This window comes from Malus sylvestris, chromosome 4, assembly GCF_916048215.2.
Source record: "Malus sylvestris chromosome 4, drMalSylv7.2, whole genome shotgun sequence".
Classification (NCBI taxonomy): Eukaryota; Viridiplantae; Streptophyta; class Magnoliopsida; order Rosales; family Rosaceae; genus Malus; species Malus sylvestris.
This window is the reverse complement of record NC_062263.1, coordinates 20,018,177-20,044,019: the sequence shown is the minus strand read 5'-3', so window position 1 is coordinate 20,044,019 and position 25,843 is coordinate 20,018,177. Positions and strand designations below refer to the sequence as shown.

The following is a 25,843-nucleotide window of genomic DNA, read 5'->3' as shown; positions in this document are numbered from 1 at the left end:
TAGATTCACTAATACTTAAGAATTTATTCATACTTTTATTAAGTATAACATAAGATTTTGTGATATCCACTAGTGTAAATATTTTATATTGAAGATCGAATTCGATCATTGTATTCATATAGGGTCAAGGAGTGTGGTTGTAAAAAATCATCAAAATCGGAGTTAAAATGATCGTTAAATAGTGATTTTTCGTTTATAACCGTCGAAAAGTTTTGTCCTGTTACTCGCTCTCTGAATGTTTGTTTTTTGCAATTTTTGGCGTATGCGATCTCGAAGTATATACAAACATGTTTGACGGTTGGATCGTTGAAATTAGTTTCGTATAATTCGTATCCCATGAAGTTCAATGGTGTGTGTGTGTGTATATATATATTTATTTATTAAGTAGATTTAAATCTATTTATTTTGTATTTATTTTGTATGTATAATTATTATAGTTTTTAGGGGTATAAAATTTAATATATATATATATATATATATAAAATTATTATAGTTAATATTTTGGGTATAATTATTATAGTATATATAATTATTATAATTATTATAGTTAATTATATATATATATATATATAATTATTATAGTTTTTAGGGGTATAAAATTGTTAAATTAATATATATATATATAATTATTATAGTATTTTTTTAGGGTTATAAATTATTAAATTAATATTCTGCTTATCGTGTATCGTGTTACCCACGTGTATACCCAAACAAACCCGTTATCTTAACAGGTGCTTATCGGGTTACCCGATAACGACCCGTTTCGTTATGGTGTCGACCCGAACACCTGTTAATTTCGTGTCATGTCGTGTCCGGTTATCGGGTCGTGTCAGGAATTGCCAGGCCTAATTGCAACAAATTCTAATATAAGGTATGACATTGAAACTTTTTAAAGACGAGGTATGAAATTGTTAATGACCCAATAGTTGAGGTAGTTTTATGTAATTTACCCTTATATTTTTACTTAGTATTATTCTTCAGTAGTATTCTTCTTCATTAGTATGTAAGATGTCAAAGATTTTAGGTTGGATTCTCGTTAAAGATGAATTTAAAGTTAAGTTGAATTATATTATTGTTAGTTTTGTTGTAAGGTTTAGCTCATTTCCTTTTCGTAGGGTAGATAATATTGATTGTTAAAAAAAATAAATATTAAGGACGGATTGAAATCCAATTGGTGGCAAGTCAATCCAATTAGTGGTCTACTTGCCTAGCTTGGGTCACTGGACCGAGATAGTGGGCTCGTTGAATCATTGAAATGGGCTGAAGAATTATTGAATTATTAAATTTTTGGGCTAGCAAACGATAAAACTCTGTTAAATGGGCTCATATGCCACAACAAATAGGTGAGTTTGATTGTGTTGTTCTTTTTGAAATGTCGGGTCGGGTCATAGGGGCCTAAAACGGACACTAGAGCTCAAATGCGCCTTGGATTGATTTATACGTGAGTTCAAAATTACTTGTGAGCTCATTTGACACATGGTATCAATTGTAATCACAGCCCACGGCTGTATTTATCAAAGCAGTAAATACAAAAAGAAAAGCACTTCTAATAAGGCTAGAAAATACAACTTTGATGGGATTTAACAATTAGTTGAAGGAGATTCTGTGACGAAGAATGAAAAATTGAATTCTGGTAACCCAACACAATTTTTCTTGTGACAAGCAAGCAATCATTTTGTTGTACACCGAACTTGCTTACAAATGAGTTTGAATCAAATCAATTGTAAGCAAGTTGTGGAGCAAAAAATAATCACAAGGTGACACATCAATTTTTGGACAAAAGAGGACAAAAATATCCTTGAGGTACAACGGGATTCCTGCGCGCGAGCAGCGGGCAATCATCCTTCAACTAAATCAAAAGTGCCCAAAATAGGTAACAATTCAAAACCTATCTCATCAAATCCCTTCTATAAGGTAACTCCCAAAACCTATTTCATTCCATATATCTTTTACCTCATTTTCCCTTTTTTAGCTAATCAATTAGCTATTTATTTTATTCATTCCATAACCTCCAAAACTTTCTTTCTAAAAATGTGTTAATTTGCTAATCAATGGATTAATTGCCTAATTAATCCATTAATTTCCAAATAAATCACACATTAAACCACAAAATACACCCAAAAAAATATTGGAATAAGTCAAGGTTTAGGAAAAAAGGAATGTAAATATTTTGTAATTATTAGAGTCTTGTTTAGGAAGGATATTATGTCCATTATTTGTTTACTTTTGTAACAAGAATTGTATATACCTATTTACTCAGAATTATGGAATATACGAGATTAAGCCATAAAATACAATTTGGCACCAGAGCCAAGTTGTAACCTTAATCCCACTGTGCTGCCGTGCTGCGTGTCGCGAGGGAAGAAAGGAAGATTGACTGGTTTTTTCGCTACATACCTGCAGTAAGAATAGTTTGTCATGCAGTGTGCTTGTGTGTGCTGTGACCTATGACAAGTGACAAAGGCGACATGGGGCTGAAGTTGGAGGGTTGACCACATGGTTCTACCCATGGTTCAGTCGGAAACCCAGTTGTTATTCAGAGTTATGCTTCGGCGGTACCTAGTATTGTAATACTTAATGGATCAAATTACCCTCTTTGGTCCAAGGTGTTGGAGATGCATATCGCTGGGCATGATAAAAAAAGGTTTGTGATAGGAAGCATCAAAGAACCCAAGGAGGACAATGCCGAGTATGAAGCTTGGGAGACAGGGAATGCCATTGTGAAATGGTGGTTGATTAATTCCATGGATCCTACCATCATGGGTTTTTCATCCATCTTCGTACTGCTAGAGAAGTTTGGGAAGAAGTTGCTCGAATGTATTATGACAAGTCTGATATTTCTCAGATTTATGAGTTGAAAGTGAAATCATTCAGACTTCGAAAAGAAGGGAGGCCTATCAGTGTATACTATGTCGATCTCAAAGCTGTTTGGCAAGAATTGGATCAGAGGAGACCAATCAAGATGGAATGTGCTGGTGACTTAAAGACACTTCGAGAGGAGATCCAACTAGATCGTGTGTATGCCTTCTTAGCAGGGATTGATGATATATTTGATAAGGCACGTAGTGATATCTTGAGATCACAACCTTTACCATCTGTGGAGGAAGTGTTCTCTATTGTGAGGCGGGAAGCACAACGCCATGCAACGATGATGGGTAGTAATTGCGTTGGGAATCAGAGAGGAGTCTTTCCCGTGGCTATGGTGTCTCGGCCACTTTCGGGTAGCCAGACCTTTAATCCTTCATCATCAACAACTTCTCGGCCATTTACTCGGGAAAATAAGGATGACTTGAAGTGTACCTTTTGTGGGCAAACCCGTCATACAGAAGATACATGTTTTCAGAAACATGGAGTACCTGAATGGTTTCCGGAATTGAAGAAAAAGTTGAGTGCCAAGGAACAAGGTACTGGTGGAGCAGGTGGCGGCCGTGCATCCGTGGCTACTGCTCCTAAGAATGCCGTACCCCCATTTGGTGATCCGAGTCAAAGTTTGCTGACTAGGACCACTCATAGTGAAACCCCGGCCATTCCAGGTAGTATGGGGCATGCGTTTTTAGCCTCTGATATGAAACATCATACAAGTTGGATTCTAGACTCGGGGTGCAACCGATCATATGACTTTTAATAAGAATTTATTTACTAGTATGACAACGAGTTCACGAAAATGTATTGCAATTGCCAATGGACAAAGAGCACTGGTTTTGGGGGCCGACACTGAGCAATTAGATTGTGTTGTACTTATGTATCCACTGTTTTGTTTACTTCAGGATATTCAAACTAAGGAGATAATTGGGCGTGGCACTAAGAGACATGGGTTATACTATGTGGATGACGTTGTTCCTGGCAGAGCTAATGCAGTTCGAGCATCCCGTACCAATAATTTACACGAAGTTTGGTTATTGCATCGTCGGTTAGGACATGCTTCGTTTGGTTATGTAAGGCGTATGTTGCCTAGTTTATTCCATGCAATAAAAGAATTAGACTTACATTGTGAAGTATGTATTCTCGCGAAGAGTCATTGTGCTTCATTTCCTTCTAGTATGAATAAAAGATTATTACCCTTTGATCTTGTGCACTCTGATGTTTGGGGTCCCTCCCTTGTTAGTACTTTGTCGGGCATTAGATGGTTTGTTACCTTTGTGGATGATTGCACACGTATGACGTGGATTTATGTGATGAAAAATAAAAGTGATGTGAGTATGGTGTTTCGGTCATTCTTTAAAATGGTTGCGACACATTATTCCTCTGTTATTAAGGTTCTCCGCTCTGATAATGGAGGTGAATATATTGGTTCTGAGTTGTCTAACTTTCTCCGGGATCAAGGAATCTTTCATGAAACTACTTGTCCTCATACCCCACAACAAAATGGCGTTGCAGAGAGAAAGAACCGTCACATCTTAGAGACTGCCCCTTGCTTATTAGTGCATCCGTACCTACCTAGTTTTGGCATGATGCGGTCACTTATACTGTGTATGTCATTAACCGTATGCCATCCCGGGTGTTGGACTTTCGTACACCTCTCCAAGTGTTAACGGAGTTTGTTCCAGTTGTGTCCACCAATACCCTTACTACTTGTGTCTTTGGATGTGTAGCTTATGTTCATATTCATAAGATTCATCGGAGTAAGTTGGATCCATGTGCCCATCGGTGTGTTTTCCTTGGTTTTGCTCCTCAACAGAAAGGGTATAAGTGCTACCATCCTGCAACTCGCCATATGTACGTGACCATGAATGTTACTTTTTTCGGAGTCCGAGTATTTCTATGGTTTGTTTCCATCACATTCTGATCACCAGGGGGAGAATATTATCGGTGCTATTAGGTAGTTGGAAATTTATAGCTCAGGGAACGAGTGTACTGAAGAAGGGAGCTGTGAAAGCTCTTGGCATAATGTAGAGCTGAGCCGTGAAAGCTCTTGGCAAGAGCCTGCCAAGCATTGGAATTTTATTCAGCCACCTAAGCCCTCTCGGCAACAGCTTGCTGAGTGTGATGAAGACAGTCGGCAAGAAGCTGCCGACCCAGTCACGCCACCTCTTACCAAATCCGCAACCCCTTCTCACTCGCCTTCGATAGTGCCACCCAATGTGTCTCCTCTGAATATCCATGAGGTAAGTATTATTGATACTCATGTAAGTAATCTAGATAACATTGTGAGTACATATAAGCTGCCACCAAGGCAAAATCGTGGTGTTCCTCCTGACAGGTTTTCTCCTGAAGGAAAAGTGAAGTATTCAATAGCTAATTATGTGTCGTGTTCGAACCTTGCCCCGGAACGCCAAGCCTGGGTGAATAATATAGAAGTAATCCAAGCACCAGCCAGAGTTGAGGAGGCCTTGAAAGATCCTAAATGGGCTGCTGCAATAAATGAAGAAATGATGGCATTACATAAGAATGATACATGGGAGGTAACAGAGCTACATAAAGGAAAGAAACCGGTTGGGTGTAGATGGGTCTTTACAATTAAATACAAGGCAGACGAATCAGTAAACAGGTATAAAGCAAGGTTAGTGGCAAAGGGTTATACTCAGACTTATGGTGTTGATTATTAGGAAACTTTTTCTCCAGTGGCGAAGATGAATATGGTACAGGTTCTAATCTCTTTAGCTACAAATCTGAATTGGCCACTAAAACAATTTGATGTAAAAAATGCTTTTCTTTATGGACATTTGGAAGAAGAGGTATATATGGATTTTCCTCCAGGGTTCAATATCGGAGGGAAAACCGGAGTATGTAGATTGTTAAAGTCACTTTACGGACTTAAACAGTCACCTCATGCATGGTTTGGAAAATTTACTCAAGTGATGAGAAGAATTGGGTATTATCAAAGTTACTCGGATCATACGTTATTTTTGAAACGGAGAAGTGGAAAAGTGACGACCTTAATTATTTATCTGGATGACATGATAATAACGGGTGATGATACAGAAGAGATGATGAGGCTAGAGCAAAACCTGGTTGCCGAAATCGAGATGAAGAATTTGGGAGATTTGAAATATTTTCTTGGCGTGGAGGTTGCTCGGTCATCTAGAGGTATTTTCTTGTCTCAACGTAAATATGTTTTGGATTTATTAAAAGAAACAGGGATGCTGGGGTGTAAACTGGTGGACACTCCCATCGTGGAAAAACATTATTTGGGGATTTATCTAAATCAAGAACCGGTTGACAAGGGTAGGTATCATAGACTGGTGGGGAGACTGATCTATTTGTCTCACACTTGTCCGGATATTGCCTATGCTGTAAGTGTGGTGAGTCAATTCATGCACTTACCAAGCGTGGATCATATGGCGGCAGTAATGAGAATCTTGGCTAATTTGAAGTCTACACCTGGTAAAGGGATATTGTACGTGTGTCATGGACATATGAGAATTGAGAGTTTTACTGATGCTGATTGGGCAGGTGATGTGACTAATAGAAGATCTACATCTGGGTATTTTACATTTGTTGGAGGTAACTTGGTCACTTGGCGAAACAAGAAACAAAATGTAGTTTCACGATCCTCTGCTGAAGCCTAGTATAGGGGAATGGCACAGGGTGTGTGTGAACTTCTTTGGCTACGGAAGTTACTTTGGAATCTCGGTTTTAAACAGACAGAAGCAATGGAGTTGTATTGTGATAATAAGTCCGCCAGAGAAATCGCTGAGAATCCGGTACAGCATGACAGAACTAAACATGTGGAGGTTGACATGCATTTTATCAAAGAAAAGCTGGAGAAGAAGATTGTGTCAATACCATTTGTGAACTCAGAAGAACAACTTGCAGACATTCTTACCCATGCCGTGTGTATTAGGCGTTTTGATGATTCATTAGTCAAGTTGGGCATGAGTAATATCTATGCTCTAACTTGAGGGGGAGTATTGGAATAAGTCAAGGTTTAGGAAAAAAGGAATGTAAATATTCTGTAATTATAAGAGTCTTGTTTAGGAAGGATAATATGTCCTTTATATGCTTCCTTTTGTAACAAGAATTGTATGTACCTATTTACTTAGAAATATGGAATATACGAGATTAAGCAGTAAAATTCAATTATCCCAAAGGCCGACCACCTTTTCTCCAAAGGGGACCGGCCATACTCTATATATTGAACCCCAATTTTTCTAAAAACCTAAGTCCACACTCTTGCAAAACTCCAAAAACTCTTTAAACACTTTTCTCTCTAAATTCTAACTTTGGCATCAGAGGTTCTTCGGCCAAAGCCCCCCCCATTTATCGTGGGTGCGTAAGGCTCTTGGCCTTGACCCTAAGGTGTTAATTGTTTTGTAGGTGCAATTTTGTCCAAGATCGAGGAAGAAGAAATTTGCATCCACACAAGTTCCCTGTAGTTTAACTAGGTTTCATTGTTAAGGGCATTCATGAAATTAGGTGTTAAATTAATTTTGGCTATACATGATAAATGGGGTTTAGATGGATAACTGTTGATTTTAAGCTACTTTGAAATACCAATTGATGAGGGATGAGGGTGTTTGGGTCTGTTGATGCACAAAACCAGAGGGGTCTTGGAACAACGTAAATCTGACTGTGGATCTGCAAGAAATGTAAATAACACAAGATGTATCGTGGTTCACCCTAAGGTTTGGGCTACGTCCACACTGATATTGTATTTCTGAGAGGATTGTGAGGGAGAGAGTGTGAGGATCCTCATAGCCTAGGAATTGGCTTCCCTCAATGAGGAGAGTGATGAGTCCTTTTATTTAATAAGGGCTTCTCACTTATTACATATTTGCCCATTCCTTTATTACATAATTACACTTAAGTCCCACTAGTATTTATACGAGATCTAAATATGGAGCCCCTAAGATGGTATAAACAGTAGTCCCCCAAGTCTTCAGTCAAGAGACTCTTTTGGCTGGAGACTTGAAATTCAGTCCATGTGTAGGCCGAAGTAACTAGATGTTGTCTAGAACTGATACTCGATATGAGGCGGTGCCCAATCTGAAATGATGCTCAACTAGAAGTAGCACATGTTGCGAGGCTGCTCTGCTTGTGGCTTATGTTGCCTTGGTTGGCTCGGCTTGTGACATTTGAAGGTGAGAGAGTCCTTGTTATAGAATAAGGGCTCGCTCCTCAATACATAAGTGATGGGCTAAGAGTTGATTCTCGCGGCGAGGTGGTTGCTCAGTAGGTGGCGATGCTCTCTAATGATGGTGATGAAGTCCCTTTTATAGAATAAGGGCTTGCTCCTCAGTACATGAATAATGGTTAGGAGTGATGCTCGCGGCGAGGCAGTTGCTCAGCTGGTGGTGATGCTCTCTAATGATGGTGATGGAGTCTCTTTTATAAAATAAGGGATCGCTCCTCAGTACATGAATAATGGGTGCTCTCTAATGAAAGTGAGGGAGTCCTTTTAATAGAATAAGGGCTCACTCCTTAGTACATGAATAATGGGTGCTTTATAATGAAAGTGAGGGAGTCCATTTTATTGAATAAGGGCTCGTTCATTAGTACATGAATAATGAGTTAAGTCCCCCAAGTATTTTTCATGAGGCCCAGTTGAGGCCCAATATATGGTACCTAATGTAGTCCCCCAAGTCTTTGGTCAATAGAGTCTGTTGGCTGGAGACTTCAAATTGAATCTATGTATGGGCCGAAGTGGCGGTTGTTCGGAGGTGGTATTTGTATACCTTGCACTGAAACTTTGTAGGTGAAGCTTTGCAAGTGAAGCTTTTGAAGCTGGAGCTTTGTAAATGAAGCTTTTGAAGCTGGAGCTCTGTAAATGAAGCTTTTGAAGCTGATTGACATGAGTGATGCTCATGAATGTTTATGTTGATTGACATGAGTGATGCTCATGGATGTTGACATGAGTGATACTCATGAATGTTAACATGAGTGATGCTTATGAATGTTAACATGAGTGATGCTTATGAATGTTAACATGAGTGATGCTCATGAATGTTGACATGAATGATAGTTATGAATGTTTTGTATGATTGACATGAGTGATACTCATGAATGTTTATGTATGATTGACATAAGTGATGCTCATGTATAATTTTGGAGTATTGGATGTACTTTTGAATATCACTTGGTTGGTGATAATAGCGGCAGACTGCTGAATAATTTTGGAGTACTTGAGCGTACTTTTAATCACCTGGTTGGTGATAATAGCGGCAGGTTGCCGAATAAATTTAGAGTACTGGACGTACTTTTGATCACCTGGTTGGTGGTAATAGCAGGACCTGGCTCTTTTGGGCATATGGGCCTTCGCCCTTCACATAACATTCCAGCTCATTATTTTGGGCTTGCCGTTTATTTTTTATTTTTTATTACCATCTGATGGGGTTTATACAGATGTTTCCGAAACATAAGGAAAATAAATTACATCATTAAAAAATAAATCTGATCCTCTGCTCAATGGGTCACGCCCATAATTCCCTTTTCTGCATGTCATCACCACTGCAATTATGTCTGCTTCTTTTTATATTCTTTTGCTTTCTGCTTTTGCTTTTCTGTTTTTCAGAAAAGAGGAACATGCATGATTCAGAAGTTGGTGGTCGACAATTGGTCTTCAGAAAATGGGCAGGTTCATGACGAAGAATCTTATCTTGTCCCTTTGCCTATGCTGTCTATGACCCAATCACTACTGGCCTTGACCCCAGCCCTGGCCAACTCAGAGAGCATCCATTGCACTTGCAGATAGAGGGAACCTTGTGTCTGAAGAGCAAATTGTACTCAGGCTGCTCAACAAAGGGCCCCATCAAATCCTTTGAATTCTAATCGCGGGGCTGACAATTAACTCCATAGTTTCGACGTCAAATTAATCATCTGTGCGCGGTCACCAGCGTCTCAATGAACCTCAACCCGTCGAATCTGGGCTCGAATTTTTCCTTATCCGACGTCGAATTTGAATTTTGTCCGCCGTTCTTCATAGCCAAGGAAGAAGAACCCTAGTTGGACGGTGACCATCGACGCAACTAGACTGCTGGACCCCTTCATTGTCAAAGAACTTGAAGTCGACGAGAGGAGAGAAACGGTGCGTTTTGGAGTTCCGAAACTAATGATTCAAATTCAGGTGGTCAAAACTTGACGAGGCTCGTCGGATTTTGGACCCGAACTTTACGATTTCGTTGGGGGACTACTGGAGCTTCGCGACATCGACAACCAAGTCAACTTGGCACTGAGGGCACCAGAACTTTGCGAGGCCATGAGGCACGTTGAGGATGGCCTTGCAATTAGCGCAATGAAGCTGGATCTTTGAAGGATCAACGCCGTGAGGCGCAACATGGGGCAGATGGGGTGGCAGAGGAGGCGGAGCGCGGCCCTAGGCATATTCCTAGGCTCGGGTTATCAGCTCGGGCGGCAAATGAAGAGGCAATTGGCAGGGGTTGCAGGCGAATTCGATGACCCTTGCGTCCAAAGTCAGGATTTTACCGCAGCTGGCGTAGCAGACCTACACTCCGGCTGGGGTTCAAGGCGGTCTGCGATTGCAGTGGGACTGGCGGAGGTTGATGCTGCTGCATCATGGTGGATCAGTATCGCCGCCCCCACTCCTCATCCCTTTGCTCTCAAGCGGCTCAATTGTTTGGGGAATGGTTTGGATTTGATTGAGAGAGTGAATGGGAGATAAAGAGAGGTTAAGGTGCGAAGAGAAGGTTTAGGAGTCTTGGGGTTTCCCCTTTTTTTTTTGTAGGTTGAATTCTGGTGTGGTAATATTGGGTGACTCTATATCTATATAGATAGAAGGAGTTTGTCTGTACAGGGGATTAAGAACAGCACTTGGAGTCTAGAGAGAGATAGCTGATGAGTGTTTGAGATTTGGATCTTTTCTATTTCTGGGTTTTTTTTGTGATTTTGCAGATTCACGGTGGAGGTGAAAAAATGAAAGAGAACCGACATAGTTTTTTGTGTCGATTCCCACAGACGGCGCCAAATGTTGATGCATAAAACCGGAGGGGTCTTCGAACAACGTAAATCCGACCGTGAATCTGCAAGAAATGTAAATAACACAAGATGTATCGTGGTTCACCCCACTGTTTGGGCTACGTCCATACTGATATTGTATTTCTAAGAGGATTCTGAGGGAGAGAGTGTGAGGATCCTCATGGCCTAGGAATTAGCCTCTCTCAATGAGGAGAGTGATGAGTCCTTTTATAGAATAAGGGCTCCTCACTTATTACATATTTTCCCCTTCCTTTATTACATAATTACACTTAAGTCCCTCGAGTATTTATACGAGATCTAAATACGGATGCCCTAAGTATGGTATAAACAAGGTTAATATTTGAACATTGGACTTGGATGAAGAAAAGCCCAAGGATGCCAAATTAAAGGGGACTTGCCCGAAGCCCAGCATCAAGCCCAGGAGCAAAGTGAAGCCTTCTCAGCCAAATAAAAGCCATGTGCTTACTATTGAAGTGACAAGTGATGAAGACTAACCTACTACTAGCCAAAGAACACTTTCTAGTGGCATTCCAAGTAAAAAGTTAATGACTCACTACCCTTTAAATGCTTTCAGGCAAGAGCAAAGTCGGGCTAATTGGTCTATAAAAGGAAGAAGAGGCCCCAGAGACAAGAACACTCAACCAATCAAACAAACAAACATACAAACTTTGCTTTCAAGCTAGATTTGCATCTAAAAGCTGTAATCAGCCAGATCTCAAATCATTTTAGCAACAAGCTATCTCTTGTTTAGATCTCCTTAGAAAGCCTATCTTTCTCTAGTTTAAAAGCTCTGCTACCTCCCTCAGTGGCGTAGTATCAATCCCCTTGTTTAAACCTGTTTACCATCTGATATAATCATAATTGCATACATTTTCATGCCATTTTAGTTTAGATTTTTGTTATCCTTTTGAGTGAATTTAGTTTGTTTCACTTAGTTTTATGTTTTTCTTAGATTTGAAGTGTGAAGATGAAGAAAGAAGAAAAAAAGAGCATTTTTAGCGATTGAAATGAGTTTGGCGTGCTGGAAGCAGAGGCTGTTTGTGCGGATCAGCCAACTTTACGGATTAAAATGTACTTCCTCAGAATGAACCAGCTGTTTAGTCTTATACCATTGGAAATATATGAAAGCTAGCTTTCAGAGGAATTTTACGGTTCGTGATTCCGAGTTTCCTAGAAGACGTTATAGTGGTTTTTGTACCGGACGTCTGCCAGCAAGGTTTTACTCGGGATTTGCAAAGAGATTTCAGATTTACAAAGTTTAATTAAAGGAAACAAGCAGAGAAAAAAAGAGAGGAAGCTTTTAGAAAAGTTAAGGACTATTCTAAACGGTGCATAGTTAATATATTTAATAGTTTAGTGTGCCACATCATCAATAAACTAATCCAAGTCAGAAGAGAAATTCAAGAGTCCCATTCAAGTAAGTATTCCAGCATTTTTATTCAGGAATAAAGGAGGGTAGACCCGGGGACTTTAGGAGTGGACAGAGAGAGTTTTTGGGTTTTCGAAGGTGCAGAGAAGAGGTCGCAGCAAGTAGTGAAACAGAGTCGCCGATCATCTAGGCAATCCATCACCATCGTGTGGAAGTATTTTATATTTTTCAGAATTTTAATTATGTTTTCAGATTTTATGAGTAACTAAACTCTTTTTCTAGGGTTAGGATGATGCCCTAGCATGGATGTTTATGGTTTTTAATGTTATTCATTGGATTTCCAGTTTCTTTTAGATGAATGCTTAATCACTGTTTGAATTGTTACTGTTTGTTTGAGTTCTTTGATTGATCACCTTAGGACTTTGCATCTAGTAAGATTGGAAGATGAATTTGAGGCTAAACTAGCAATATAATTCAATTAGCTTCTTGTGGTTAAGTGTGGTAAATTACATTATTGCTTGACAAAGAATAATGGTTTGCTTGGTTCCCTTGTTTTCTAGAGCGTAAATAGTCCTACTTGTTAAATTTATGCCTTAACTAGGATAGACTGCATGTTAGGATATACTGCATGTTAGGATATGCGACATCTGCCTGAACTAGGAAAGAATCATTCACTTAAGGAAAACTATGGTCTAATGTGCCTGACAAGGACTTAGATACGGGAATTATCATCTAAAGAATCGAAAGATCCATTGAATGCATTGCAACCTAAACTAGATTGCTTGTGGTTGATTCCGAATCCCTAGATTTTCATCACTTGCCTTAAAACACAACGTGTTCTTTTCTTTAATCTCAGTTTTTACTTAAGGTTCTGTTTTTGTTCGTTTATAAAATCATTACAACAAATTCTTCACATCCTTAATTGATTTATTAATTAAGATCGAGTCTAGTTCGTTGTTTGGGGTTGTGTGCCATTAATATTATTAGATTTGGTTTGGTTGATCAAATTGGAGATTTAATCAGAATCCTCGTGGGAACGATACTTGGACTTGCAACACGCTATATTACAACTATCTTGTGCACTTGCAAGTTTACACCACCATCCATCCCTTTCCAGCATACAAAGTACAAACCTCTGTAAACTCAAGGAGAAGTGGCTGCAAGAGGTTTAACCTTGACAGACAAGGTGAAATCTTGCCCGACTTCCTTGTGTTTGTACCTACATTTGTAGATCTATTACTTAATGCATTCTCTAGTATGTATTTAAGTTATTTCCATCAGTTTTCCTACTTCGAGAACGTCATTTGTAGTTGGATCTGGTTAGTTTAATGGATATGTCAGCGTTAAAACCAACCAAGAACCAAGTAAATGGCTTAAAGCGTTTTGAACTACCTTCATACAAACATACAAGACTATGAACTAAAAGTCCTTCGTCACAAGGCAAGAAAAAGAACTTAATGTGGATTTAACCCATCAACGACATCCTTTGATAACAAGAAGTCCAAATAACTTGGGGTGCAAGTAATTGACTAAAACACACTTGTTCTATATCTGTTATACTGAGATAGCAGTGACACGCCTAGCACTTAGTTAGTTTTGATTGCAAGTCTTAAGGCCTACACCTAAGGCCCCATAAAGGCACATTTCAGAACTAACTCTATCATCTTGTTGCAACACATCGACAAGTAAGAGCCCGACTATACATCCAAAGTGCCAAACCCTTGGGGAGCTGTGCAGAGGTTTGAGGATCCTTCTCTGGAGAAATCTTCGCCACGAAGAGAGGGTATATATGACATTTTCCACCCTGCTTAATTTAGGTTAAAGGGCTTAGTTTTCATTACAACGAATAAATTGTACACATAAAGTTCATATCATATAGTTTGGGATCTTATCAAATGAAAAGAAGACATATATATAGGTATTGTCTCAGCATGAACATATATTATCCAAAGCATCTATCGGATGAATCCGATGTAACACCTTTCCATAATTATATACACGATCCAAACTATATGCACACGTGGCAATAATCAATCCTTTTCAATTACTTACCTTGGATTCTCTTGTGGATGCTAATGTCATCAATTTTCATGTTTAATTACGCTCGTACTAATTAGGGTTTGCGGGAAAGTTCTATTATTATTCAATTACTCAAGGAGGTGATGAATCTTATGTAGTTATTCTCATCAATAATTTCATGCTTCAAAGTGTAGAGTAATATTTATTTGGCTCTGAAACTTACGTTCAATCTTATTTTTTCTGCTGACATTCAAATTTCGTCATTTAATCCTCTTGAAACTTGATTTTTTCTCCACTTTGATGAGAGTCTGTTTATGCTGTCAAACGTATAAGGGTTTGTAAATTCCTCTGGTTGGCATTGTAGACCACTAAGAGCATCTCAAACTGAGGCTTTAATTCCACGGTGGAAGCTCTAACGTTAGTTTTTTTTACAGCATATGCTTCCCAACCAATTTGTCAAAACTGAGGTGGAATTTGAGCGTCAAATGCTTCATTTTAATTTTTAAATATTTTTCACCACTTCAAAAGCAACTTGTTTATTTTTCATTCGTCTAAGTCTCACCAAAAAGTAAATATAACATATTTTATATATGTAGGGGGTCCTACTTAAATAGAAAAAAATTAGAAACTGACATTTCCATTGGAGAACGAAGATTTAAAATTATTATTTTAATGACAATTAAGCCATCAATACAAATTAAATACATATTTTTTGACACTCTATTAAAAATGCTCTAAATTTGAGAAGTGCCATGTGGTTTTCTTTCGTCCTCCCTGCTCAAAAAGCTCAGACTCTTTCTCTCTCTGTCTCTCTGTCTCTCCCCCCCCCTTTTTATTGATCAATCTCTCCCCCTCTCTCGGAGCTCACTGAAAGCTCAAGATTCCAAAAACCAAAGGTTATTAAAGTCTCTGATGGCGACGTCATGCTCTCTTGTTGGGCACCCCAAAGTACTCTCTTAAGACACCAATTGGTCAAAAACAAGTTTTCTCTCCGTGGTGAGAGCCCTCCGTTGTGAGCTCTATTCTCTCCTCTGTGAGAGTGTTCTTGTCGTTGCTTTTTGGGGGTCAGGCTCTCATTCAATGCGCCTTTACAACCGGAAGGTCGGAGGCTTGAAGGTCTGCCAGCAGAGGTTGGTGGCAGTTCAACTAAGAGCAGTTATTGCTCTGATAGTCTGTTTCTCAACCATGAGTGCAGTGGTTCGCATAGTGCCGTCTAACCTCAAATCAGTCAAAATAGCGGGGTTAACGAGCTCTCTAGCAAGCATTCACTATCTGGGTTTCAAAGAAGGAAGTACCAATTTCTCTGTCCTCTTTACCTTTACCCACACCCACAATATGAGTTCTATTTCTGAGGATGATCGAGTTCAGGTGCATTCGGCGATGGAGGATCTGGTCGTACACCTAGAGGAATCTTTGGAATTAACTCCGATGGAGCAAGGTGTGAAACTGGTGGGAGCAGTGTTAAACGCGAAGCAACTCAATAAGTGGGGGGTCAGAAACATTCTGCGGGCAGCTTGGAAGGAAATGGGAGAGATGCAAGTCAAATGGGTGAAAGATAATCTGTATATCATTATAGTTCCTGATGAGAACTCGGCTAGGCAAATTCTATCTCAGGTTCCCTGGGCTGTGATGAAATTTTTTTTTTCAGTTAAAAGTTGGTCCCAGGACTTAGCTTTGGAGGAAATTCAATGGGATTTGGTCCCCTTTTGGGTCCAAATCAGGGGCGTTCCGTTATGTCTCAGTTCGTCTTCAAACATCACGAGGTTAGCTACGGCTATTGGGCAGGTGGAGGAAGTGGAAGATCCGTCTATGGCACGTGGATTTCTGCGAGCGAAAGTGCTTGTTGATACTACTATGCCTCTCATCACGGGATGTTGGTTGCCCAGGAAACAGAAATAGGACACCTGGATTGAATTTAGCTATGAAAGACTTCAGGATTTTTGCTACAGGTGTGGAAGAATTGGGCATATGAATACGGATTGCCCATTTGAGCAACATCGGGGTGGTGGAAATGGTTATGGGGATTGGTTAAAAGCTGCCCCGATTCGGGAAATTATTGAACGTCCGAGACCAGCTCAAACCAATCTTAGCGGACGGAGAACGGCAGGTATGAAGAGATTGATAGAGATTGGAGGTGGAGGGCAGCGCGTAGGAGGCAGGGCAACCCGTCGAGTGAAGCTAATATGGCAAGCACGGAGGGCCCCACACACATTGAAGCGGCTCGCATTCCCAGTGAAATGCAGACCTGGAGACAGATTGGAGGGTTTAACATCGTGGATCTCAATAAGGGGTCTTGTCCGTGGGCTCTAGCTGAACACCTGCACGTGATCAATGGTCAGTTGGGTTGGGCTTCTGGCTTATTGGGCCCTCAATCTAGTAGAACTCTGGACTTTCACATCCCGCTGGATTTGAGCCCATCAGTAAGACTTGTTCACCTGGATGAGGGTTCGTATGGCGTTACTGGGCGGCCCACGGCTGGCTCGAGTCTGACGGAGGACACGGAAGCCCAAGACAAGATTCATCTTAACTCAACAACGGGTATGGAGAACCCAATGATGCACGTTATTCAGACACCTTTACTGGTTTCTCCTACACAAAGGACAGTCCTCCCCCGTAAAGGTTCCAAACAGAAGAGAATGCTAGAATTACAACATGCAGACTTGGCTTTCTCTGTCACGAAAAAGATAAAGAAGGGAGATGGTGGTATTCCGCGACAGGATAAAACGCGATTTCGGAATCTTTGTGTCTAGGCCAGGTACTTGGAGGGGGAGCGGGACTCATTGGTGCAGAAAGCTTTTCTAGAGTTTCATTCTAACAGCCCAGCCCATGGAGTTTTTTCGGAGGAAAGTGGAGACATGGAGCAGAGGTTTAGTACGGAGCAACATCAGGATGGTTCATCTCGTGGCGGTGACGGCTGGCCCCTAACAGCCGCAAGGCAGCCATGAATTACCTTTTTTGGAACTGCCGTGGTCTAGGGTCGGACCCAGTAGTTCGGGCCCTTCGTGGGCTGATCAGGAAACATAGACCCTTTATGATCTTTTTATCTGAGACGAAAATGAAAGATCATAGGATTGATGGTATTCGTAGGTGTATGGGGTACTCTTTTGGCTTCCATGTTTCGCCTATTGGTCGGGCAGGGGGATTAAGTTTATGGTGGCATGAGTCGATGAATGTTAATATCCTATTTTCTTCTACTCACATTATTGATGTGTGTTTCTGCATGGAGGATTGTCGCTCCTGGGTGCGTTGTACTTTTGTTTATGGTACGCCGTACAGAAGAGAAAATATGGATTTCTGGAATTGGATGACTACCTACTTTGGTTCGACGGATATTCCCTGGCTTTGTGGTGGGGATTTCAATGAGTTTGTGTGGGACCATGAGAAATCTGGGAGAGCTCGTGTTCTTTACAATAGACCTGGATACTTGAACAATTTCTTGAATGCGGCTGATTTGATGGATCTGGGGTTCATTGGTCCGAAGTTCACGTGGCGTGGTATGCGGTATGGTAATCTTGTTGAGGAAAGGTTAGACAGGGTGGCTGTTAACTTTCTTTGGCAAAATCTTTGGCCCCATACTTCAGTCATTCATGAGACGGTGATTGGCTCGGACCATTGCCCAATCGTGGTTCAATCCCAGCCCTCTGCGAGTAAGGGTAAACGGCTGTTCCGTTTTGAGGCTTTCTGGGCTAAGGAAGAGGATTGTAAGGATTTGGTGACAAAGTGTTGGAGCTCTCCAGGTAAGGGGCGGTGGCTCGATACGTGGCATCAGAAACTCTCAGTCTGTAAATCTCATTTAATCACTTGGAGTCGAAACAAGTTTAAGAAGCACGGTTTGGAGATCGAGGAGTTGGTGCATCATCTGGATTTGCTTCAGCTTCATTGGGAGGATAATGTTGAGGAGATACAGGTCGTCTCTAATCGCGTTGATCAGTTGCGTGAACAGGAGGAGCTATATTGGTTGCAGAGGTCTAGAGTCAACTGGTTACGTGATGGTGATGCCAATACTGCTTTCTTCCATCGCACGACTCTTCAAAGGAGACGGGTTAATTCAATTGTTAAGTTGAAAGATGTGGATGACCATTGGGTGGATGATGGTAGGAGGGTCTTCACCTTAGTGGAGGATCACTTTCAATCCCTTTATACTTCTGTGGGTAGTAGGGATTGGGGTAATATACTTAACTGTTTGGAGCCTATGGTTTCGGAGTTAATGAATGCTGATCTTATTAAGCCTGTTTCTGAGGAGGAGATTAAGGCTGCTGTTCATCAAATGGGGGGTTTGAAGGCACCGGGACTGGACGGGTTTCAAGGTATTTTTTATCACTCATTCTGGGACATTATTGTTGCTGAGGTGAATGGTTTGGTGATGGATTTCATGCAGGGTGTGGGTAACACTCGGAGCATTAACTTTACGTACTTAGTTTTGATTCCTAAAGTCCCTACTTCTGAACTAGTGTCCCAATAGCGTCCTATCAGTCTTTGCAATTTCTCTTTTAAGATTCTTTCCAAGGTGTTGGCAAATCGTTTGCAACCTTTGCTGCCTCTGTTAATCTCGCCTATGCAGAACGCTTTTATTGCGGATAGGCAAATTCAGGAGAACCTTGGGCTTGCCCATGAATTGTTCCATTTCTTGAAGCTGAGGAAAACTAAGCAGAAGTTTGAGATGTGTGTTAAATTGGACATGCAAAAGGCGTATGACCGAGTTGAATGGGACTTCTTGGAAGCGGTTTTGTTAAAGCTCGGTTTTAGTCGAGACTGGACCAATTTGGTCATGAACTGTGTGCGTACGGTGAAGTTTGCAATCTTACTGAATGGTTAGCCTGGGAAATGGTTTTCTCCCTCTCGTGGAATCCGTCAAGGAGACCCTCTCTCTCCGTATTTGTTTCTTATGGTTAGTGATGTTCTTTCCCGTATGATTCAGAGGGGAGTGGATGATGGGCGGCTTAACGGTATCCACATGAATCCTCGTGGTCCTTGTATCTCGCACCTGTTTTTCACGGATGATACTTTAATCTGCCTTCAGGCGACTCAGAGAAATGGTGAAAATATTATGCATATCCTCAACCAGTATTGTTTGGCCTCGGGTCAGATGATGAATTTTCAAAAGTGTAGTGTGTACTTTGGTCGGAACACTCCAGCTCAGGTGAGGTCGCAGCTTGGCTCCTTATTAGGTATGCCGTCGGTGTCCGACCCGGGGGTGTACCTTGGGCTGCCTGCCATTTGGGGAAGATCTAAGCGTAGTAGCCTTGCTTTTGTGAAAAGGAGAGTGTTCGGAAAGATTCAGGGCTGGAAGCAATCTGCTCTCTCTTTTGCGGGGAAGGAAGTTTTACTGAAGGCTGTTGTTCAAGCTATTCCTACCTACCCTATGAATTTGTTTAAATTCCCGGTTGCTGTTTGCAAAGACCTAGACTCTATGTCTGCGGGCTTTCTATGGGGTGACTGTGGTGGGCATAGGAGGATTCATTGGGTGAATTGGGATACTCTGGGTCGGCCTAAATATGAAGGGGGTTTGGGATTTCGGAATTTCCAGGACTTCAATGATGCGTTGTTAGTCAAACAATGTTGGCGTTTGATTCTTAATCCTAATTCGTTATGGGCTCAGACGCTAAAGGCACGGTACTTCCCTCACTCTTCTTTCTTGGATGCGAAGTTAGGAAGTCGTGCCTCTTGGGCTTGGGCTCGTGGGTCGTGACATTCTGAAAAATGGAGCTCACTGGCAGATTCTGAATGGCAGGGATACTCGACTTTGGGTTGATAGATGGCTACCCTCTCTTCCTCTTGGGCACCCTATTCCCAGTTCTCCCACTTCTGTCACTCTGAATACCAAGGTCTCATCCCTTATCTGCCCGAGTACCAAGTCGTGGGACATTGAATTTTTACGTCCGTTCATTTCTGAGGTGGAAATCAAAACTATTTATGATATTCCTTTGGGGAATTGTTCTCGCCGGGACCGATTGATCTGGACGTCGAGTAGGTCGGGTAATTATACGGTTCGGTCGGGTTATCACTAGATCCATTCCTCACGGGAGTTGACGAGGGCTCCTGCTTCTGTCGTCACAAGTACTTTGGGGACCTCGTTTTGGAAAGCTATTTGGCATGCTAAAGCCCCGCCGAAAATTCGTCATTTTTTATGGCGAGCTGTTAGTGAGGCTTTGGCCACTGTGGGGGGTTTGTTTAAGCGCAGGTCTGCTTCATCTCCCATGTGTCCTATTTGTAAGACTCAGGAGGAATCAGTGCTTTATTTGCTGCTGAGGTGTCCCTGGGTTGAGCCAATTTGGTTTGGTGGTCCGCTTGGTTTTCGGAGGGTTGGTGAAGGTGTGTCTTCTTTTCATCACTGGCTCAGTGTTTTGATCAACTAGACTCCTAATCTTCAGGACCGATCGAGGCTTCTCTCTGTCATTTCTTTCTCTTGCTAGTACATTTGGAAGGCTAGATGTAATTTTGTCTTTAAGGCTTCGGCCTTAGCTTCCTCCCAGGTGCTGCATTCTATCTCTTTCTCACTGGGTTCTTTTTTGGAGGTGCAGGTTCCTTTGTCCCGATCCCGACCTTCCCCCATTCTGGATCCTCGTTGGTCCCCCCCATCTGCTCCCTTCATTAAAGTTAATGTTGATGCTAGCTGGTGTCAGATGGATGGTATGGCTAGGTTGGCTGCGGTGCTGAGGGATCATAATGGGCTTTTTGTTGCGGCCCGCAAGTGGTCTATTGGTGTTCCGTCCGTGGTGTTCGCTGAAGCTTTGGCGATGCTAAAGGGCTGTGAGTTGGCGGCTGAATTGGGCTTTCGGTGGATTGTTGCTGAATCGGACTCGCTTGAGGTAGTCTCATCTTTGAAGGGTGATATTGCTCAGGGCAGCTGGGAAGTGTTCCCCATCCTGGAATCTATTTTATGGTTGGGGAGTTCTTTTCAGGGCTGTCACTGGTCTTGGGTTCCAAGACTGGCCAATCAGTCGGCGGACCATCTAACGTCGAGGTCTAATTTGAAGATGTGCGGCATCACTTGGGTCAGGCGACCCCCATCTTCTTTGGTTCACATTCTTAACAAAGATGGTCTTCCTTGCCCTCCATAAGTGGTTTTTGGTTTGGGTGTGTGTTGGGATGACGTCTCACCTTTGTGGTAGCGTCCTTGTTCTGTTGTTCTCCCTCACATAGCCCTTTGTTTGTTTTGCTGTGCTTGCCCTTGTGTGGGCTCTCTGTTTTTCTGTTGGCTTTTGGCCTGTGCTCTTATAGTATCTCTTTCCAAAAAAAAAAAAAAAAAGAAAAAAAAAAGACACCAATTGGTCCAATTTTCTCTCAATTTGTTCTTGTTTTTTGATCTTTGTCCAAAATCCTAATCCCCAATTATATTTCCCCTCGGGAACTTACAAAATTCTCCTTATACGTTGTCACATTTGATAGAATGAACAGAATCTCATCAAAGTGGAGTAAATGTTAAGTTTCAAAGTGCAAAGTGACTAAATTTGAGTTCTAAAGAGGAAGAAGTAAAATTAAAGTTGAGTTCGAGGACATTGCAGAAAATAAGCCTATTTGTATAAAGTTTCTCCTTGTATGAGATACTTTGGATGCGGTCCCTAATCCTTAACATTCTTTGATTAAAACCTTAATGGTATTCAAAGTTTGATCAAAGTCCATTGACTTTGTACACCTCATTATATTACTATTAATATTTATATTTTTATAGTTTTGACATTAATTGTTTGATATTTTATGAGATTTATAATCCTATAAATAAAAAATCCCTAATTATAATACTATTAGAAACGGTTACAATAAAAGAATTCAAACATTTTGATTGAATAAATGGATAAAAACTATGTAAAAATAATAAATAATAAATGGCAAAAGGATGTATCCATAGTGTTAAAAAAATTGGTACATTTCACATATGTACATTAATAAAGAAGAATGGGTACATTATAAATAAATTAGGGTACATATAAAAGATAATTATGAGTACAAATGAATTTTTACAAAATATAGGCCCTAAAAGAAATTAATACATGGGTACAAAATAAAACTAAAAAGAAAATACTACAAATTTTAAAAAAATGTTGCAAATTAAAAGTGGGTACAAACTAAAAATATAAATATATGATACAAAGTTTAGGCATAAAACATAAATATACCATATGTAATTTTTCTATCATTGATTAAATATACAATGTCACGTGACGGTATACACATGGGTACAAACATAAATAAAACTTTTAAAAATATGGGCACAAAAAGAAATTAATATATGAGTACAAATTAAAAATGCAAAGAAAATTGGTACAAATTAAAAAAAGGTTGTTTTATTAGCACCCCACATATTATTGAATACACCACACATACTTAAAACACCTCATACTTACTTTTTAAACTTAAAAATATCTTAATACACCCCACTTACTAACCAAAACTACCCTCACACCCCACACATTTCATACACCCCCACCAAAATCTACAAGTCTTCATCTTGTCCAAAAAATAAATTTAAACCCCTTGCCTTTAGCACACAAACAGTGTGCATGGTTCTACTGCTTCAAGATTTTTGTCAATTTAGGGGAATTAGGCTTTAGATGTGAATTTGATTTTAAACTCAGAAATGGCTACTTTGCTGGCTTTTCTGAAATAAAAAATCATGAAAGGACTAGTTGATTGTGCTATTGCTGTGTCCATGCAGATTCTCTGTTCTGCAAAATTGCACCACAAACCATCCTAAAAAAATAAACAGCAAACATACCTGAAAATTTTTAACAAAAGAAAAAACCATTACTACACTATCTCAAAGAAGATATGAATATTTCAGAGTACTTCATCTCTTATGTTGTAGAATCTTTAACATTATATATATATAAACATAATCACAAGATATTGTGAGTGCAGGTGTATGTAAAATTATATATAATTTACGGGTGGTTAGGATTTTTTAAATGATTTGAGGCGTAGGAAGAAAATAATTGTTTTTCTTTACTTTCTAAGGTTTAAATAGTCATTTTATATAAATCATTTAACAATAAATATTAAGTGGGGTGTATTCAACAATTAGTGGGGTGTTAATAAAAAAAACCCTTAAAAAATATTTGCAAATTAAAAATAGGTACAAACTAAAAATAAAAATATATGATAAAAAGTTTAGCCATAAATATAAACATACTAATTGTAACATTTTTAACACTAAAGGAATATATTTAAAAATAAAAATATTTTATTATTCAAATAATTAATGATATTATTAATACCCAAGGACCCTAATCAAAAATTAAAAATAAATAGGATTTTAATCAATGGAGTAATAAAAATAAGGATGTAAACCTAATTTCTCCTTGTATAAATTTTACCATCAATCTTTATCAAAGGAAGGATGACAAAGCAAACATATGTTTCCTTTTTTTCTCTTGATACTCGAGAATCTTATTATTTCCTAATCTATGATATACTTTGGATCTAGCTACTAGCATGTAGTTCAATAATGTTGAGTTGTTTTGTTCCCAAAACAACACAAAACAAATCAAAAGAGATCCCTTGCATTCTTCTTTCTCCACATATATGTATATGTATATGTATATATGTGTCATTAGCTTTCTTATTTGTTTATGATAATCATTGCTTATAAGTTATATATGATTTCTTAATCAAACCTAACCTAATCAGCACCTTTATTGCAGACACCTTTATTGATAAGTTTTTGTCTTTGAAAAGGCATCAATGCATGCGTGGAAAAATCATTGAAATTCAGTATATAATCTGTGTACATAGATCTTACGTGTGCATGTATAGAATATGTAAGCCTTGTTTAATAATTTATAAATTATTATTTTTTAGGGAGTATTAACGAAACTTCCGGTACTGTTCATTTTTAATAAAAAAAAATATTTTTATCTTTTCTTAGTATTATTCACTACACCTTTATTTGTTATTTTTCATTCAAACTAAACTTTTTTTTAGACTTTTCTTTAATTTTCCTTATTTTTTTATCTATGTTAAATTTGATAGAGTACTACATTGGTAACTCAGTTTTAAGATTGTCTAACATGATACCAAATTTCTCGTTGAAAGTTGAGATTGCACTCTAAAACATAAAATTGCCAGCGAAGTAAAGTACTACAGTACTACTAGCTAACCAACTTAATATATTTGATGAAATGTGAACACACATGAGAGTTTGTCCCTTTTGATTGAACCACAAGGTATGAAAAGTGAGGGTCTATTAATTCAAGCAAAGAACACGATTCATACAACGTGAAATAGCCAGCAAAGATCCTCAATTTGTTCAAATGGCTTCGTGGCACCACACTCGATCAGCTTTTTGTTCTCTACCTTTTGGAAGATTTGATCATTTGGGCTTGCATGCCAATTAGAGCAAATCAGTACTAGTATTATTTCCTAAAGAACAATAATTGTATTTAATTTGTTGAGTAAATTGTAGTTATGGTCCCTTAATTTTAACTCAATTGGAGCAATGGTCCCTCAACTAAAAATTCATTACCATTGGTCCCTCAACTCATCAAAACGTGTAGCTATGGTCCCTCAACTAAAAATTCATTACCATTGGTCCCTCAACTTTAATTCAACTGGAGAAATGATCCCTTAACTTTAACCCAATTGTAGTAATGGTTCTTCCAACATAACTCGTTTTGACAAAAAATTTGACGCAATTGATGAAAATGACCATAATTACACACTTTAATGAGTTGATGAACCCTAATTATATAAATGGTTATTCCAACATAACTTATTTTGACAAAATTTTGACGAAATTTATGAAAATGACTATAGCTACACATTTTGATAAGTTGAGGGACCAATAGTAATGAATTTTTAGTTGAGGGACTATTGCTCTAATTTGATTAAAGTTGAGGAACCATTGCTACAATTTACTCTAATTTGTTCACATAGCTAAAACCCTATTGGAATGTTATCTAATAATTGTTTCATTTTTTTTTCAAGATTACCATTATCCATTTCATTTTCATTGACCCTTTTTTTGAACAAAAAGTGCATGCGAAACTAGAGTCGACATATTTTGTTCAAGAATCTGGTAAAGAATGATATATATTGTTCAAAATGGGACGCTTGGTTTCTTGGTACGCATGATTGACGACCACTCATGACATATTTTGGTGGAGATTTCACAGATAAATAATGTTCATTACATGTAAATAGTTATTTCTTTTAACGTATTGTTAGAATTTGATACAAACATTTCATTAACACTGGATAACAAAATTTATGCCTACAGATCAAAATCTAGCTAGCTGGTTTGTCTACAAGGAAAAATAATTCCTTACATGTTAGAACGCCGCAAGTATTTTTTTCTCCCCTAGTTTGGTGTAGATTGTTGAATATTTGGGGGCCCAAAATGCAAGGTACATGGATCCTCCTAGCCTAGTGACGAAGGAACGAGATGATGCATGCAATGTGAAACTAGCAACTTATTTATACTTGTGGACATGAAACTCTAAAACCCCGTATCTGATTGACCATCCCATGGGCCACTTGCAAAGAAGGGAACAAGAAAGTAACTTAACAAAGGATTTATGTGAAGCACAACAAACATTAAAGCTTATGCACCATGCATCTCATATGCATCGTGATTCTCATCTCCCT

General features: G+C 39.3%; 1 protein-coding gene across 1 annotated transcript; it reads left to right on the top strand.

Moving 5' to 3' along the window:
- Positions 1 to 17,201: 17,201 nt before the first annotated feature.
- On the top strand, positions 17,202 to 21,321 carry LOC126618179 (uncharacterized). Its single transcript, XM_050286263.1, has 5 exons — positions 17,202 to 18,608; positions 18,756 to 19,037; positions 19,179 to 19,873; positions 19,992 to 20,085; positions 20,782 to 21,321. Exons 1-5 carry the CDS (start codon positions 17,202 to 17,204, stop codon positions 21,319 to 21,321), a joined length of 3,018 nt encoding a protein of 1,005 aa, XP_050142220.1.
- Positions 21,322 to 25,843: the final 4,522 nt, after the last annotated feature.